Here is an 18,486-nt window from a genome sequence, read left to right as displayed (position 1 = left end):
CTTCTGCATGCACCCCTGTGCAAAGGCTCACCACGTAAGGGTGTACATCGCTCTCTCCCAGTCAAGTGGCAGTGGCTTGGCCCCCCTGAAGGGTCTCCTTGCCTCCAAAGCCCACCGTGCCGGTAGACGCCCATTTGCCTCCAGGGAGGTGATATTTCCAGGAGGGATCCAGCTGGTGGAGGGGAGAACGAGGTTGCATATCCATGTGCCTGGGTAGGAATGGGGGGTTCTCAGCATGGGGTGGGAATATATGGGGTGTCCCCAACTCCTGTGTGGTGCTGCACCCATATAAACCTCTCTTCGAACAGATCCAGGTGCTGGCAACATCTTCCTTGGGGGACAGTACGTGTTGTGGAGACAGACTAGCCCATATTTCAGCAAGGTTAAACTTAGTTGGGAAGGAAAGGAGAGAAGTTGTAGGGTCCTGGCGCTGGGGGCTGGCAGAATAGGGGAAGGCAATGGGGGAATGGGACAAGAAAATCAGGGTCCTGCTGAAGGGATGGGGCAGGGGGAGGGTGCCTGGGGGGTGTAGAGCACCTGGGGACCCTGTGATGTGGATACAAGAAGGGTATGGAGCAATGCAAGGGCCTCCCAGGCACGCAGACCCCAGCGGACTGGCAGAAACTCCAGCATTTGCCCTTTTCCCCATCCCTGCCCTGTCCCGCTGCTCCTCTAACTTCCAGTGGGATGGGAGAGACGGCGTCTCTGGTGTTGCTTTGACTGGTCACTGCCAAGGTATTCATTGCCCTGTGAAGATACTGAAGCTCCAGACTACTGTCAGTCACTAAAACACGTTCAAAAAAATATCCTCTGCTGTGTGTGAACCAGCCCAGCACTGGAAATGCTGGCAGCAGCTCTGCCGCTCTGGGGGGGTTGTGGGGCAGGGCTGCGAGCAGGAAACTCGCACCCCTTCCTCGTGCTCAGGATCATTGCGACTAAGCCTTTATAAGTGTGCGAACGGGTCAGGGCTGGGGAATGCAGGCTGTGAAGAACTGCTAGCACCCTTTTTTCGCTGCCCATTGCCACTATTTTATCCAAGCATCAAATTGTTTGGGGCATTTCCAGCCATACAGAGCAATGAAGTGAACTCTAAGGAATAAAAGGTGTAGACACGTCTCTGCAGTGCAGTAGCCTGTATCTATACCTTTTGTAAGCCAGTAATTTCTCATGATTCGTTTCAACTTAAAAAAGCAGAAAACAGACAGGATGCATAAACATCACTCCGTGCTGTAGCAATTCAATTAGCTATAAATTCAGGAATGTAGAAATAGAATAGCAAAGGAGAGCCATCTTTCTTCTATGATGCCTTTAAGGGCCACAGAAAGATCCAATGCAATTTTAAATCCTTCTCTGAAATCAAGCCTTGAGAAGAAATGCTGCTTTTTTGTTACATTTAAAAGAAAAAATTCTTATTGGAAAAATAAGTCTCTCTGAATAAGCTTTGTCCTCTGTTCCTTGCCTCCAGTGCCACAACCATATATTATAAGGTGAGCTCTGCATTTTGATCCCCAAATTAAGTAAATTACTTCTAACAAATTGCTTAGTCACAAGCACAGTTAAGCTGGAAATACCATTTACATTCTTATAATTGCCAGCATTAAATCTCCATAAGAATTGAAAAAGAAAAGGTTCTACGTTTTATGCTTGCTGACTCCTCAGAGTGTTTTATATGATGGAAAACACTGTAAATGCTTTCAAACTACTTTAATAATTGACATTTTCCACCTTAGGTTCTCAAAGCTCTTTTCAAAGAAGGGCAAACAATGAAAGAAAGTGAAAAATAGTTTTGGGAGAGAGAAAATGAAATTACATGCAAGTTCTTATAAGGTATCAGAAGAAAAGAAAGGCAAGCAGCTTTTGCAGACAAGAAAGCTGAGAAGCACAGTGCTCACAGAACGGAGTAACAGGTGCTTGCGTTACTGAAGATACAGAAGAGGATACGTATCTCCAGAAAGACCAGGCCCCTGTCTCCCAGGGCTTGTGTTGTGGTTTAACCCAGCAGGTAGCTAAAACAGCCACACAGCCGTTCACTCACTCCCCACCTCAGTGGGATGCGGGAGAGAACAGAAAAAAAAGTAAAACTTGTGGGTTGAGATAAACGCAGTTTAATAAGACAGAAAAAGAAGGTGATGATGATGATGATGATGATGATAATGATAATATACAAAACAAGTGATGCACAACACAATTGCTCACCACCTGCTGACCGATGCCCAGCTAGCTCCCAAGTCCCCCCAGCTTTATATGCTGAGCATGACACCATACGGTATGGAATATCCCTTTGGCCAGTTTGGGTCAGCTGTCCCAGCTGTGTCCCCTCCCAGCTTCTCGTGCACCTCCTGCAGAAGGTTCATGCCTCCTTGCTGGCAGAGTCTGGGGAGCTGAAAAGTCCTTGACTTAACTGTAAACACTGCTTAGCAACAACTAAACCGTCAGTGTGTTATCAACATTATTCTCGTCCTAAATACAGCACTATTCCAGCTACTAGGAAGAAAATTAACTCTATCCCAGGCGAAACCAGGACAGCTTGCTCCATAAAAGGCCTCTAAGAGGTGGTTACCCCCTGCAGCTGCTTGCTGCCATCTCTGGCTGCCAGTTACCACCCCGCAGCTGGCCTGGCCAGCCCTTGCCTTCCCCAACCTGAGCAAGGGAAGCTGCTGTAGGAGAGCCTTGTCCTCCAACCTGGCCTGCTTCGTTTGGATTGATGGGGAGCTCTTCCACAAATGGCTTAACAAGGAGCTTCGAGGACCGGTGGCTTCTGTCAGAACAGGTAGGGATATACGAGACAATCACTTTTTTTAGATCCAGCAATGAAAAAAAAAAGATGTTGCAGACAGGTTCTGAGTTTCGCAGCCATGCAAGGGGTGCCCATGGTCCTCACAGCTGCCAGAGACATCCAGAGCTCCGCAGACACATGCTGCAAAGATGCGTGTGCTGGAGAAGGAGTTGCTCAGGACCAGGCAAAAGGGAAATGTTTCCTGCTGCTGCACCCACAGCCCCGTAACACTGCGCCGTGTGCTGAGGTCAGTGCTCAAACTTTGGTTTGCAAAATCCTAATGGTTTCTGTTGCATCCTGGTAGGAGGTTGGGAGTCCCAGGGAGAAGGCCAGAGAATAACTCAGCTCAGAGGAAGGATGAATGAGGCATCTGTTGCGTTAATTTTGGTGAGTTACAGCTATAGCCATACCTTGGTGTGTCCAGATCCTGGTTCAGTTCCTGCGTCTCCACTGACAGCTCACCAAGGCAGAGCAGCCCAAAGCTGCTTTAAACTCTCCATGGCAAGTTTGTCTTAGGCTATTCAGTGCTGGTGATGGTTTCTGTGAGTCCCTTACCATAAAGTGAAAGACATTTATGATCAGTGGGAAGCGCGTCAACACGTTCTGCTTGCATAATGTACTTGCAGGGAGAACAGAGGAGACGATCCTGATTCACACCAGTCTAAGGGAAGAAGGTATCTGGCATGCAGAGCTGCATAAAATGATGCGTTCCCTTCCTGAGTGATAATTACATACTAATAAAGTACGTAACCAAGCCGTGTCCGCTGCCGTGTTAAATATTACACGCTATCCTGTGTTACAGCTGACAGATTACTGTGGCTGTTTGCTCTGGTGTGGCGGAGCTGCTGCTGCCAGCCCAAACGAGTTGTAAATAGCGGCTGCCGAGGCCCCCGGTGCATCGTGCCGTGGTTCTGCATTCACCCCGCGCTGTGTTTGCTGAGCTCCCCTCTCACCGTACCCTCCTTGTGGGCTTTCTGCCATCGAGCTGTCTGTGCCGTGGACTGGGGTAGCTGTGTATATACTCTGCATCAGTACCTGAAGGAGCTCAGATGCCCAACGGGATGCCATCAGAAGCTCACTTTGTCTCCTTTGTGGCATTGCATGGGAAAGCCTGTGAAGAAATCTGCAAGTGCTAACTACAGTTGTTTCCATCCAGCTGTTCTTGTCCAGCAAAGCAGACAGTGATTTTTTTTGGAATTTGCATTTTAAAGCTTCTGCTGCTCTAAAATGAATTTCTTTGGTTTTCACAAAATTAATGCTTTACAGCTTTTTTTTTTCTTCTTTTCTTTCAATAAGTTAATACCTTTCATCATGTAGTTAAAATCAATCTACAAGAATGAGTAAGAAAATTGAAACAAGTACTGATTTGCATCTAATAAATTGGGTTAATTTGCGGTAAGTAATTGTTTGCTTTTAGTCTGTTGCTCTCTCTTTCTTTTCACGTGCCAGGGGGAAGGAATTGGTGTTACTGTGAGGGATGCAGTTTGCCGAACAACTCTGCCTAGTTATGGGAAGTTGTGAGTAAACTCCCTGTTTAGTTTGTTTCACATTTCCAAGGCTGGACTTTCTGAAGGTCACAGAGTCAGGGGCATAAAATCAGGCTGATGTCCGCTAAGAAATCCAAGAAATGAAAGACAACAGATAAATGTACTTCAAAAGAAAACTGAGTACGGCCCTCTGCGCACCAGCTTTTTCCATCATCACGTCTGCTGTTCTACAAGAGCGGTGCGTGCATATGGTGACATGCAAACAAGCAGTGTTCAGAAAATGGATGATCAAGAACTTAGCAGCACCTGTAAATGAGGAAACTGATACAAATGCTAGATTGCATTTACCTATCTCTTTTTTTTTTTTTTTTTTGGAAAGAGTTTTTGAAGACGTTCTGTGATGTCTTTTGATGTTTCATCTGTAGGAAACTGTGACAGTGCAAGCGAATCTCCATGGAGTCAGTTGCTGTGAAAAAGATGGTTCCTAGAAACTAGATGTTAGTGCTTGGGCTGGTATTTCAGAAGAGATTTGCAACATCGTGACTTCTGCCATCAACTAGCGTATAGAGTGGAAATCAACAGGTTGGACCAAGAGTGGTCCCAGAGACCCTGTCAGTGGGATGGCAGAGTTGGTGTGTGCATGTTTCATGAGTTTCTACACCATAAATTGTTGTTGGAGAGTATGTAATTTACTGCTGTCAGTGTGGCTATTGTTCCTAATCTACAAAACTTCAAAAAGTCTGAGAACAGTTTTATGCACAAGAATTTAGATAAGAGGGACTAACCTTACCCAGCGGCACCCAAGCACTTGGCCTTGGTGTCCTCCTGTCTCTAAACATTTCACTTGTTCTGTGACTTGGCCTCATCTTGAGATGCTGTGGATGCAATCTTTGTGAGTTACAATTAATCAGTTTGCTGTTGCTTGCAAGGGAATAGGATTTCTGTCCCATATCTCTAGGATAACAAGGGATTACCGTTTCTGCCCCCTGCTCCAAGGGATAGACATAAACCCATAAGCAAGGGCATGATGGAGAGAGGAGAGGGCATCTCTCCCCTCTGATGCCCTCTGTTTCTCTTTGCCTCAGCACTGTGGGGCAAAGCTGTAGGGAGGGTGCAGGTGTGATCCTGGCTGCTTGGGTCTGGCAGGAACAAACGTAGCTGTTGGGGAAGACCTTGGGTTTTCCTCAATGCCTCAACAGCCAATATTACAGACCTGGTCATGTCTTGAAACTGCTATGGCCATAAACATCAAGGTTGAGCCATTACTCAGGGCTGGGGGGATTTTGCCCTGGATTTGCAAGGAATAATGTTTGTGATGACCCCTTCTGAAGGAGAGCATTGATGGTGGGGTTTGTTGGAGTCACACGGCTTCTTAATCACAAGGTTTTACATAATGAGGGTCAGGACTGGAGCGGTGGTACAAGAAATGTGAGCCAAAGCCCTGAATTTTCATCACTCCAGGCAGGCAGAGGGGTTGTCTCTCTCTCTAAATGATATTTAGGGATTTCTGCAGCTGAATGTCATTATCAACAACAACATTTCGAATGAATAGCTCTACACAGATATTCTGTGGCTGCAATGTGAATAGTTGTGAACGCTCCTCAATCTTTCTCTTCCCACTCCCCTCTCCCCCCTCAGCCCAAGCACAAACACTCATTTCAGAGCTAAAGATATGCTCTTAAATCACTTCTGACATTTTTTTGTTGTTGCCTAATGAAGGCTGGGTTGATGGGCTACAGGGAAGTTTTTTATAAGCCCTTGCTGAGACGTTGTTGTAGGATCGGAAGTGGGCAGCAGTTGCAAATGTTAGCATTTGTTTCTGGAGTTTATTTAACTGCAAGCCTGAATGTCTGCATGGCGTACGGGACTTTGTCCCCCTCGCCTCAGTTTTCTGAGTCCCAGTGAAATGTCACGGTCCCGAGGACTGTGGGGTTGAAAGAGCAGCCACGCTGCTGTCCCCGCCGACCTAACAAGGGGCATCTGTGTGCCCTTGTTTGGGGGGAGATGTCCCACCAGGGATGTGCTGGCTGCTCCTCCTGGCTTTCCCAACCCTTTCCAAACACTTTTACACTCTGCTTCTTTTATTAATTGGATTATTTGTTTTTTAAGCTTGTTGCTGAGCAAGTCAAATCGACCCACGCCTGGTTAACAAACCCTGAAATAATTGTGACTTAGTCAAAGCAGTGCTGAAGGGGAGACCAGCCATGCAGACCAGGGTAGTTTCCCAGCCCTGCTGAGTGAACTTAATCCTTGCTGGGTTTATCCAGGTGTCAAGGAAGGGCTTGAATGGCAGCCAGAGGCTGGAAGCATGCCTCCTCGCTGCCTGATGGTCCAGTCTTTCATCCTCTCTTTGTAGCTAATACAGGGATTTACAGACCGATGGGGATGAGCTGGTTTTGTTGTGGGGAGTCTGGAACGTAGCTTGCTTTGCTGTGTTTTCCTTATCCTAAGGAATGCAAATGGTCAGTTCAAAATGGGGGCTTCCTATGGTCAGCTGTAGGTTAGGATGGCAGGACACTTCTGCTCTTTGAAGATTAGGTAGGTCAGTAATGAGGTAAACCTGCTGTTGTGATTAAGTAGAGAAAATAATTTCAATGCTGTCATCAGTTGTGACTGGCCAGAGTACAGCTAGTTCTTACTTTCCTTACTGTGCAAGATCACATATTAAAAAATAAGCTAAACCTGACTTTTTGTGGCAGAAGTGCTTTAGGTGTATTCTGCTATTCAGAAAGCAATCAGATTCTTCAGGATTAGAGGCAGCTGAGGCTTGTCATCTTCATTAAAAACCTTTGGGATCTACAGCTGAGAGACCATATGTTGAGCATCCCTAGACCCGACTGTGCTTACTGAACTGCGACTGAACTTGCTGGGTGAAGTACAATTCCAGATTTTGCAGATGGAGGCATTAGGATAAAGTCTTTAGGTTACTGAGCAGATTCACTGAGTGGGTCTTATTTGGAGAACTTAATTTTATGAGGACAGAAGTATCATCCCTGGTATAGATTGTAGCAATATAACTAACACTGTCAACTTAATTTCTGTAGCATATGGTTGTACAGGGGGAATGCCCCCAAGTACATGCTGCCTTTGCAGGAGGACTTCAGGGAGATTATTCTTGGTAGTGGTTTTCTGATGCATATGCTAGGTCTATTCTTTGCTGCTAGCATGGTAAATGCTTAAAGGACTCTTTATGGGCAGAACTGGTAAGAGCTAACATTGTGGGCACTCCCCATGCTTCCCTAGTCCCTGGTGATGCTCCATTTACATAGTAGGTTGGGTGAGGAAAAGTAATTGGGAAAAATCGTGCCTGTTTTGCAGTGAGAATTCTTATTAGAAAGTGTTTTGGTGTTGTATTCACCAATGCTGAGTTTCTAGTTGTTGGCTGCACTCTTCCTTATCTGTTGCTAAAGCACCTACCAATAGTGTGTATTGGGTATAATATGGGATGTGGCAATAAAACAAGCTGTAAACAAGAAGCTTGAAACATGGGATTTCTATTAGACTGGAAATGTGAAACTGGGATGCTGTTTCTCCCCAGGGTCACAGCAAATCAACAGAGATGTGGGTGGGCACCAGCAGCCATTACACAGGGCCAGTGAGTGGGACATAAGCAAAGAGGAGTCTAAACTAACTTGAGGAACACTCAAGTCTGCTAAATACTGCTGCAGCCCAGAAATTGATATAGCTTGTCCTTCTCAGTTGTAAGTTCTGATGTCAAGGTTTTTGGCTCCTTTTCTGCAGGCATACCTGACTGGTTATCTTAGTGTTAGCCTGGTCGTCCTCGCAGCTCTCTGAGAGAGAGTCACCTTTTCCCACACTTTCTGAGCCTGTGTGCTGCACCTCTTGTAAAAGCTCTGACTTCTTTCAGAAGCTGAAAAGTTTAGGACCTTATGAATTTAGCCAAGGTCTAGCAGTGATATTGTCTCTCAAGGAAAAGATAGCCAAGCAGTACTGTAGGTCAGCAAATAGGCAACAGCTCCCTAAACACGGATCTAACCTGCATTCCCAGCCTGCCAACCCATGAAAGTGATTTGCAGAGCAAATATACTGCGCTACACCTCCGGTCCTTGCAAATGTTTGCATGCCTCAGTCGGATTGTGTGATCCCAGGAAAAAGTGAAATATGAGATCAGCACAGCAATTTTACTGTCCTCATAGCCCATTTTCTTTGTCCTTTTATATGTTGCATGGCTGACCCGAGTCTTCCTTGACTTGCCAATGTGTTCTTGTGCTTTGATAGTCAGGCAGTGTTCAGTGACTTTCATGATGCTGTACCTTCCCTCCTTTGGACTCCCTGCCCACATCATCACAGTAAGGTATGTTATCTTTCCAAGAATGTGTATTTTCAAGAATGTATAGCGTTTTTCAAAGAATAAGATGTATCTGCTTTCCAAAAGTGAATGTTTTCCGTTGCCATGACTTCAAGGATGCTGAATGGTCAGGTAATAGCTCCCCCAAATTGTGGGGAGATACGGGTCTCATCTCTGGAGCTAGGACTTAAACTCTCAAATTCTTGAACTGGTCATTTGCCTGGGTTGATTTTTTTTTTTTTTTTCTTATAAGACACATGATAATGCCACTGTACTTGACTGCCTTTCAGCAAAGGAAGCTGATGGCTGGATTGTCAGGTAGCATGGTATCAGTCAAGGATGATCTAAAGCCCGTTTTCCATTCCCTTTAAATCCACATGTAGGCCACATGTTATCCCAGGGATTGGCCAGCTTGTTCTCAAAGTTAGTTTTGTTCATTTCATACAGCAGTTGACCCGTGATGCAAAGCGTGCCCTGGCTTCACTAACTTTCTCCCACTTCTCTGTATGAACATTATATGGTATGACTCCATTTGAAACTTATCTTTGGTGCGTGGTAAAGCTTTGCCAGGTCACATCACCAAGACATGCTTGTGCTCTCATTTGTGCTGCCAACCGTTATTCTTGACTTCATACTTCCATTTGCAAATCCTGTGGTGGATGTGACACACACAGGTGCCTCCTGCTTGGGCAGCTTGCACTGACCTTGTGCTGGAGCTGTCTGATGTGCCTCCAGCCACGTGCACGCCCTCCAGGACCATCCCAGCTTTGCTCGAGCCGTGGCTCTTTCCAGCAGCCAGGCTGGCTGGCGTGCAGTGTCAAAGGCTACTGGAGGCTGTCAAATATCAATGAGGGAGGGTGTTTATTGCAGTGATTTCTGTAAGTTCTTCCACTCTCGTTTTACTAAGTTACTTCCTATTACGTAATTAAACGCTGCGTATTTGTTATCCCCAAAGGGCTTTTGTCTCATTCGATGAGCATTAAAGATGATGATTATTGGCACAGACAGCTGGTAGACAGTTCTATTTTTTTTTTTATCATTCAGTGTGGCCCTGATTTTTGCATTAGCAATGGGATTATTACTTCCCATTTAGTAATTTTCTTATTCTCTGTTTTTATTGTATTACTATTTGGACATCCCTTGAATCTTAAATTTACTCTTGTGCTCCTCTTGCACATCAAGATGGAAACATTCTTACTTCCTTTTTATAATGAGCTATTGTTATATAGACAGATTTGCGCGCACCCCCCCCCCCCAATATCCAACCCCCAAACCAAACCTTCAGAAATATGTATTAAAATAGATATTTGTATTCTCAAAGCTGTAGGTGAGCCCAGATGACAGGCTCCTGTTCTCTCTTGCAGTCAGTGCACTTCACTTAGCTACCTCTCTTAATCTGAATGGAGGTTTTTGAAGTTGTATAAGAGTCTTCCAGGCACAAAGCTTCTTGCAGGATCTGTGTATTGGTGTATCCAGTAGTACCTTTACTCTGTTTGTCTGAAGAAGATCCTGTTTTCAGCTTTTAGCCTGCTTCATCTGGAATCACCTAATTGCCCTCTCCCAGAAAGCAGGAATATATGCTGACCATGATGACCCTGGAGGTATTTTTTTTTTTTCCCCCCATTTGCACAATATCATAGCTTTCCATATTCCTAGATTATCAGTGCAGGAAGGGATTGGGGGCCAGCTACTGTGGGGTCTTTGGTGCAGGCAGGAATTAGGCACTTCATGCCACATACTAGACACAGACCTGTTTGACCCTGCAGACACCTCCACTTTGGTTTGAAGAGTTCCCAAAGTGCTTGTAAAAATCCTCTGCATTTGTTGCTGTACTGAGAAGGTTCAGACTCCAAACCTTTAGGAATTTGAGAGGCAGACAGAGAGACATACAGAGCATTGTAAGAGAACCTGGTTTGCCAGGCTGGTTTATCTCCAGGATAGGTGAAAATATGGGCATGGAAGCATTACCCACCTTTTTCATCGTTGCCCAGGGATGAGAGCATTCACCAGGGCAGCAGGAGACCGATGTTCTTGTCCAGCCCTACCCTCGGGAAGGGATTTTGTCTCCATCTCTCTCCTGAGGAAAGCGCTAAACCATAGACCATGCTTGGATGGGCATGCTCTGTATCTCTTGTATCTTACCAGTCTGTGCAGCAAAGAATGAAGGATTTATAGGGGTGGAGAGAGCCTGCAAGGGGGTGCAAGCCTGAGTAGTTCACACTGTAATAAAGTCACTGTCTTAAGGGGGGGGTAGAGGGGGATTTCCTGTTTTCTGGTCTCTGCTACAAGAAACACTTTTACATGACTCATTAGATGAAAAAGCATAATACTACTGAGAACAAGGACTGGACTGCAGTATGCTATCCCACTCCCTCCAACTACACACAAGTTATTCATGTTACCACTAGAAATGTCAAAGCTATTAAGAAATGTTGCTATGTATTTCAATGTGCTGACACCCTAAAGGATTTTCAGTTTGGCAAAAATGCCAGCAGGGAAAATGTGGGCCCAAAAGGTTTTCTTGATATAAATAAACAAATTATAACTATATATTTTTTTTCCCCCAAACCATAAAAGGCTATTTTTAAATGTGGAAATTGAACAGAAGTAATCCTGAGTTAACTTGATAGTTTTAACTGTGTAACCTAAGTGAAAAGGTTGTGTCAGTGACAGGGATGTTGGTAATCTACCTGCAAGGCCAAGTTGTACATGTGAGTATTAATATCTGCGCTTCATCATTAATAACTGCACTCATTATGATATAATACTGTTATGCTGATAATTGTGAATAATATTGATAATAAGAAATAATCAAGTAAGAGCTGATGACATTTTGATACACATGAATTCATGAATTGTGTAGCCATTAAGAACTCACCTGCTGAGTGTACTAATCAATAGCTAATCAAAACAGTTGGGAATTGTTTGGAAATTAATATGTAGAGTAGTTAAAGGCACATTTTTAAAGGGTGGCTTAAGGGCTTCAAGCTTTTTGCAGAGCGACTTTACTATGCTCAGGCACATCATTTTTGCCGAAGTGCTTTAATGATGTCAACAAGGCTGTGAGTACAGAAATGGGTAATTGAACAGATAGCAAGCTTTTTTTTGGCTGGGTTTCTTGCATCTAGGGTAAAAGAGGGCTAACCTCTGTCTCAGATTCTGCTGGAACAAGCCAGCAAATGCTGCGAGCATCCTTTGGAAATGGTAGGATTGCTTGGCCTACTGCCTTCTGCCAGATGATGCTACTTAGTTTTAGTCTGTCATACATGAAACCAACCCCAACAATTACAAAATCTCACAGTAATATCCAGGGCTGAGCAAGAGAGACAGAAGAAGCTGACATGCCAGAAATTCTATGCCAAAGGGAGGAAGATCTGAATAATGTCCTCCTACCTCATGACAAGACACCATTTTGATACTAGCAGTAGTCACGAGATCTCAGCTGTGCAGGCTGGCACTAATCCTTTCAATACAACACATGTTGAAAAAAGCCCCTGGTAGAGGTTGTGGAAGAACCAGGTCCTATTAGCAAGCCCATGCTGCCTGCCTGCTGTGTGCCTTCACACAAGGTGAAGCAGCAGCACTAGGATGGGATGTCCTCTCTCATGGAGATACGAAATCTGGCCCTGCTTTTGGCACACCCATTGTCTTTTTGCATTAGAAAAATGTAAGAATACAGTGTTTCAAAAGAGAAAGCATTGGGAGCAAGTTTGTCAAGGTGAGTGGGACCTCCCTTGTAAAACCACCTCAGATGGAGAGCAGTCAAAGTTCCTGTTTCCCAGGATAGCATCCTTGTCATCAGAATATCGGTCAGGACAACAGCCTTCTTGCATCTCTGCTGCTAAAACTCATCCACTGTGTAAGAAAATCCAAGGCTGTGGGGAGCAGCAAGGTTATGGGGAGGACTAATTTGACTCCAGGACTCTATGCTGTTTGTGCTGTACTTCATTCTTGCCATCTAGGAAGTGTAAGACCCATCTGGAACTGAGCCTAGGACTCCCACATCCCCCTTCAGCATAGTTAGATCGTGTCTTCCCTTTCTGACTCTCTCAAGCCCCTGAGCTCTTTGTTCTCTGACCGGCGGTGTGGACTCAGTAGGCAGAGGAGCCCATCTGCACAGGCAGCAGCAGGGGCCAGCCTCATCTGGGCATGTGTGGGACCAGAGACAAGGGGAGGAAACACAGAAAGGAAAAGCAGGACACAGGCAAAGTGTTGCACACATTGATTTGTGTTTATTTGCATGCTTAAAATCCTGAAGCACATTCCCTTACCTGTGCTTGGAGTGTGGACCTTTTTTCTGCCTTCAGCCACTTGCTGGTGTCGTGGCTGCAGCTACAGGGCACTGGTGCTTTAGGCTTGGGAGCTTTTTAACCTGAGTGACTTCAGTGACAAATGTGCTCTTGCTGCTACTGAACCTGGAGCACAGGTTGGTGCCTGCGAAGGCATCCATCCTCTTTTTCCGTGTAGCCTGCAAAACCAGATATTCTGCTCTCCAGTTGTGCAGTCCCATGGTATTACTGTACATCCACAAAGGAGCATAGCCATAAGCCCGTGGTCCAGTCAAGGCTTTTTCTGCGTTGCCTTTAGCAAGTATGCGTCCTTTGGCTCCTGGTCCCTTGCTCTCCTTCTTATCTGGTTCTCCCCCTCTTATATTTTTCCTCTGCTCTGCTCCTATTCTGTCTCATTTTTACTACTCCCTCCTCTTTCCCCAATCTAACCTCACTGTACGTGCTCAATGGCGTATGAACTAGTAGAGATTTTAGCTGGAGTTTGGGAGTACTCTTGGAAATGGCCTTGTTCCTCCGCCTCCCCCTTTTCACATCTTTCCACGTCAGAGTCTGAATCCTGCAGATCGCCCACATTGCTACAATGCAGCAGGGCAAGAATTTTCCCTAGTTATCTGTGAGTTAGTGGAAATACAGATTAAAAGCTAACCTGGCATCTACGGCCATGGAGGCTCTACGGGTAGGTGCCCAGCGCACTTGTGGCTGCGGGTACCTCTGAGAACCACATCCAACGGGGATACGTGGCACTCCGCTTTCTTTGGAGGAAAACCTGAGCACTCTCAGCAGTGCGAAGGCTCAGCCCCCAGCAGGGTTACCAAGGTGGATTTTGTGCTATACCTAGAAGCTTTCAAAGCTGCACGCTAGCTTTGGCTAGCCCAGCGTGGCTTCATCCAGCTGTGAGAGGATTTTGCCCTAAATGATTTCATCTATTTCTGCAGCTACAGCATGCACTTTTATCTGGAAGCAAACTGTTTATTTATTTGCTTTTAATTATTTATGGTAATGAAATAGCACCCATATCTCAAAATTTTCCACAAAAATGAATACTCTTGTAGTTCAGATCTGTGGCCATGAAAGAAAACACAGTTCCCCGCTGTTGCTTATAATGTTTATTTGTTTTTAACTTCAAAACACAGGTGATTTTCTCAAAACAAATAGAGTAACGGGCGAAATGAAGGCAGGTTCTCTTTGTAACCTTCCCAAGAAACACATCTGGAAAAGCACACTTTTGCGAAACAACTACATTTTAGCACAGCCAGACAGTGAGATTCCAAAAAGTCATAGCAACCAATGTTGTTGGGTTTTTTTTTTCATTTTTTAACTTGTAAACGGCACAAAATGAACCCACAATTTCCATGGCTAATACAGAGACATTTTTACAGAAGTCTCTGAGTATGCAGTTAATTTCCAAGATGGGGAATTATGAAGATATACCTCCTCACTTTCAATCTGTAAAATAAACTTGGTGGAATTATAACATCCGATTGTCTTGCTATCGACTTAAGCCTACAGCTTAGCTATTTAAATCACTATCCTTAATTGGTACTTAGTTACATTTACTTAAAAGTAATTTTTTACCCATAGGCAGGTACAAAAACTTTCTTTAGAAGCAGCAGTGAAGTGTTGGGTTATATTATGTAAATAGCTCTGATGCCACACTTCATCAGTACTCTTAAAACCTTAGTGCGTTGTTGGTTTCATTGCCTGTAGAACATCTCTTGCTCCACCTTAATAGTCAGGTAGAAAAACAACCAGTTTTGAGACAGATCAGTAAAATTAAAGGCCAGCTTTCCTGAATCTGAATGCTACAGCCAGGCCCTGCTCACTGGAAGGTCAGAGAAGGTGGAAATAATTCTGCAGACCAAGGAGGAAAAGCATGAAGCTACTGTTAGACAACAGTGACTAGCAAATCCCAAAATCTACAACTCGCAGCACCTGCACAGACATGCACAGAGTCAGGCACAGACGATCAGACATGCACCCATGCACGCAGAGGGCCCAGGAGCCCCACGGCGGGCACGGCTCGGCACCCCGCGGGGAGTACACCGCTTTGCCTACCAGCAGCTCCACAGCAATCTCAGCAGGGCCCGTCTTCTCCTACAGTACCATGGAGCTAAAACAATCCTTTATGGCTGGGACTGTTGAAAAGCAAAAAAAGAAAATATTTGGAAATGTGATCTCCTAATTAATAAAATTTGGATAGGAACATATTAGTTATTTTTGTTAGCTAATGCCTGCTCTTCACAACTCAGTCTTCCTGCATGCATGTGAAAATCAAATGTTTCTGGCACTGGGTGTGCTGCCCACATTGCAATGTGTTTCGTAGCTTTTTGTACCTACATAAAAGGAAAATATCACTTTACCGTCTGATTTGCTAGAGTTGTATAGTCATCAGTGTTATAGCAAGAAACAGATGGACTGGGAATTAGGAAATCACTCAAGCGCTGATCTGAAGAGGGTCTTCCTGAGCACAAAGTGGGTGCATGTGTTAAGTGGCCACAAAACTTACAGTCTATCACATTCAATATCAGGGTTATTAGATGGGGTATCGAGAATACCAAAATACGCTTCCCTGTTTGCGGGAGGTGGGGTATTGGTTGGACTTCCCACCCCAGAATCAGGGCTTGGTGCAGGGTGCATTTCTCCTGCGTACTTCTCTTCTTTCTGAGAAGGCTCTTGTTGTTTTTGCTTGAGGTTTTTGAAACGTTTGAGCTTCACAGGGTCCTTGACTTCCTTGGCACAATGGAACAAGATGAAAATGTCCCTTCGAAACTTGGAGCTCATTCCAAAGTAGATAATGGGATTGTAGAAGCTGGCAGACTTAGCAAACAAACTGGCAAGGATGCTGGTAAGACTGGGCACAGGGTGACCATAGGCAGACCATATAGAGATGACAGCATATGGTGACCACGCAATAATGAAGGCTGTGCAAATGACAATAGAAACCTAAAAGACAGAAGAAGAATAGTCTTAAATCTATTCTGGAAGGAATCAGGGAAGCAATACACTGGGATTAGTAGCTTGGACACGTTGCTGGAAGGGAAACATTCAGATTGTCCTGAGGATATGGCTTACGTGAGAGTACAGGCAACCAAAAAGTTAGCTTTGATGGAGCCAGGCAAACCTAGAAGCTATATGTCTAATTTTGGCATGGTGGTGTGCTTGAGCAATGCCTCATCTAATGGAATGAAAATAGCTACGGTCCCCTGTATGTTTATATGAATTAAGAGGGTTCCGGGTAGACTTAAGTCAACGGTAAGTAAATCGAAAGCTCCTCTGTAATTTCTGTGTATCCTCAGAAGTAACGTAACTTCTGAAAGAAAAGAGCATATGCCAAACCAAACTTTTGTTTTTGTGTGGTATAACTCACTCCAATTATGTTTAGATGATTTTTCACATGTGATGTAGCACCAATATTAGCCAACTGATGGGGTAGGAGTTTTAAACAATTCTCGTATTCTTCACTGACTTCAGACTCTGTCACTAGAGATTATAGAGAAATGAAATGCGACTGATTTGTTTTGTTCTCTTCTGTTCTAGTTGGGGCCGATTTCTGGAAAGACAGATTCATTGAGATAAATCCCACCCAACATGAAACCCAAACTCACCCTGGTGACATCCCGCTCCATTCTCCTCTGTCTGTCTGTGGGATCACCCAGTCCTGTTAATGCATGGCTTAGCTTGACAGTGTTGATAATTGACACATATGAGAAAACCATGACTGTTACTGGTAGGAAAAAACAGCAGATAAAAATGGAGACAATGTAGGACTTGTAGATTGTAGAGAAGTTGGCTTTTGCCCAGTCTATCTCACATGTGCCATACATGCGATCTGGAAAGCAAAAATAAGTTGGTTAGTAGTTTTAGAACATTTATCTGCTTTTGAGCAATTAATTTATCAGTTCAAATGCTTCTTTTAAGCACTAAAGACTGGATTGATCTTTCTGATTTAATGACCTGTTACATAGTTTCCTACATAAACGATTTTTGAAGACCAGGTAGACCATAACAAGTTTTAATGTGTTTAGTTTGTCCAGTTTAGATTTCCAGTGTAAATCCATAATGCATAAAAAGTTGTTTCAGAATAGGAAATTGTGATACTTTATTAAAGGGGAGAAAAAAAAAAAAGGCATTTATTCAGTAGGTTTGATATTATGGGGCGTTATCTACTCTTATTTGTAATAATATTCTACATAGTAACTAAGATGAGTGCTGTAACAGCATAACAAGCAATTGTAAAGAGACAACATGCCAAATGTGAAAAGTCACTAACAAAGCAAAGTAGGAAATAAAAATATTGAGGATTTTTTAATAGAAATGAAAAGGCAATGAAATTTTTACTATAGCGAGAGCCATGAAAGCAAATTGATACAGCTAATGATAAAGATTATGGGAAGATGAAATATATAAATACTTAGAAAGATATGAGACCTTTTGCTAAATGGAAAGCATACAGCTCTGCAACTGCGAAGGAGGTGCAGGCTCTTAAAAATGAAGTTAGGCAAATTGCAGGATCTGCAGCTAGTGGGGTTTCCAAAAGGACTCTGGCTGATCAGGTACTTAAGGGAAACGCAGTGGGAATAAGGTGCAGTCTCTGTTTCCATACTTTTATGAATAACAGTTGACTTCTTTAGACTCTCTGATCTGTTTGGAAATGTGTCCTGATATAAAACTTGAGTTTGATAGCATTAGAGCTTTTCTATAGATTGTGACTTGTTGATTTTTCTTTTTAAGTGGAAAAAGCTGGGTTTTTTCTGACAGCTATGGCAGCAAATGGAATTATAAATAAATGAAGCATGAACCAAAATTATATAAGTCAAGTATTAACAAGTTCTGAAGATATAATATGGGTGAAGCCTGCATGATTTGCTAACAGATCTCTCCCTGACATCCAGTGATAATTCTGAAGAAAAAAAAAATCCCTTAATTCCTCATAGGTGATAGGAGGTTTAGACAGGATGAATTAAAGAAGCAAAAGATTAAAATCTCTTTTATGATTCTCATCAAGAAGAGCTCAGTATTTTTAACACCAAAAGCTCTAGGTGTTGCTGTCTGGATGTGTTCAGTAAAAGATTTTTGTCTCTTTTGCCTTTTTCATCAGTAGACCCCAAGATTCAAAAAGATAACTATAAAATCTGGCTTAATTCCAGGTTTCTGGTTTGTGAAAACTTTTGACTGAAAAAAGAAAGCAGCCTCCAGATGACATGAAAAGAAAATCCTGCAGATTTTCTGTGAGTCAGAATTCAGGGCTGTGTTTCCCTGTTCTGCAGGGACACTGGCAAGTGGCATTTCCAAAAATCAGCAGGGTGCTGGGGACCCTGGCAGCTGCTGTGAAGAAGTAAGAGGGTCTGTAGAAGCCGGGGGTAATGTGCTGTGGTCTGCCTGCACTCGCTGCCTGCTGCTGCCAGAGTTGCCACTGCTGGGCTCCCACATCTCCACCGGTGCCCTCAATGGAAACGTGCGCGATTCTCAGTAGGGAAAAGTGCTCCTGGAGGTGGTCTTGAAGACCAATGTCAAGGAATTGAATCCAAAGTACAAACAGGATCCATGGGGACACTTGGATGCCATGACAAGGCAGTAATGCCCAAGAAGTCCTTGGCTCCATTGTAAGGCCAAAAAGGGACATCA

General features: G+C 44.0%; 1 protein-coding gene across 1 annotated transcript in view; it reads right to left on the bottom strand.

The window, feature by feature from the left end:
• Positions 1 to 14,029: 14,029 nt before the first annotated feature.
• Positions 14,030 to 18,486, bottom strand: part of LOC129204853 (opsin-5-like) — a 31,584-nt gene continuing 27,127 nt past the window's right edge. The window contains exons 5-6 of the mRNA XM_054821561.1: positions 16,467 to 16,690; positions 14,030 to 15,804 (exon numbers count right to left, since the gene is read on the bottom strand). Coding sequence (XP_054677536.1) covers positions 15,364 to 15,804; positions 16,467 to 16,690 — 665 coding nt within the window. The 3' untranslated portion in view covers positions 14,030 to 15,363. The remainder of the gene's footprint in view (positions 15,805 to 16,466; positions 16,691 to 18,486) is intronic.

This window comes from Grus americana, chromosome 3 (assembly GCF_028858705.1).
Source record: "Grus americana isolate bGruAme1 chromosome 3, bGruAme1.mat, whole genome shotgun sequence".
Classification (NCBI taxonomy): domain Eukaryota; kingdom Metazoa; phylum Chordata; class Aves; order Gruiformes; family Gruidae; genus Grus; species Grus americana.
Note: the sequence above shows the minus strand (reverse complement) of the source record. Positions and strands in the feature narration are given on the sequence as shown.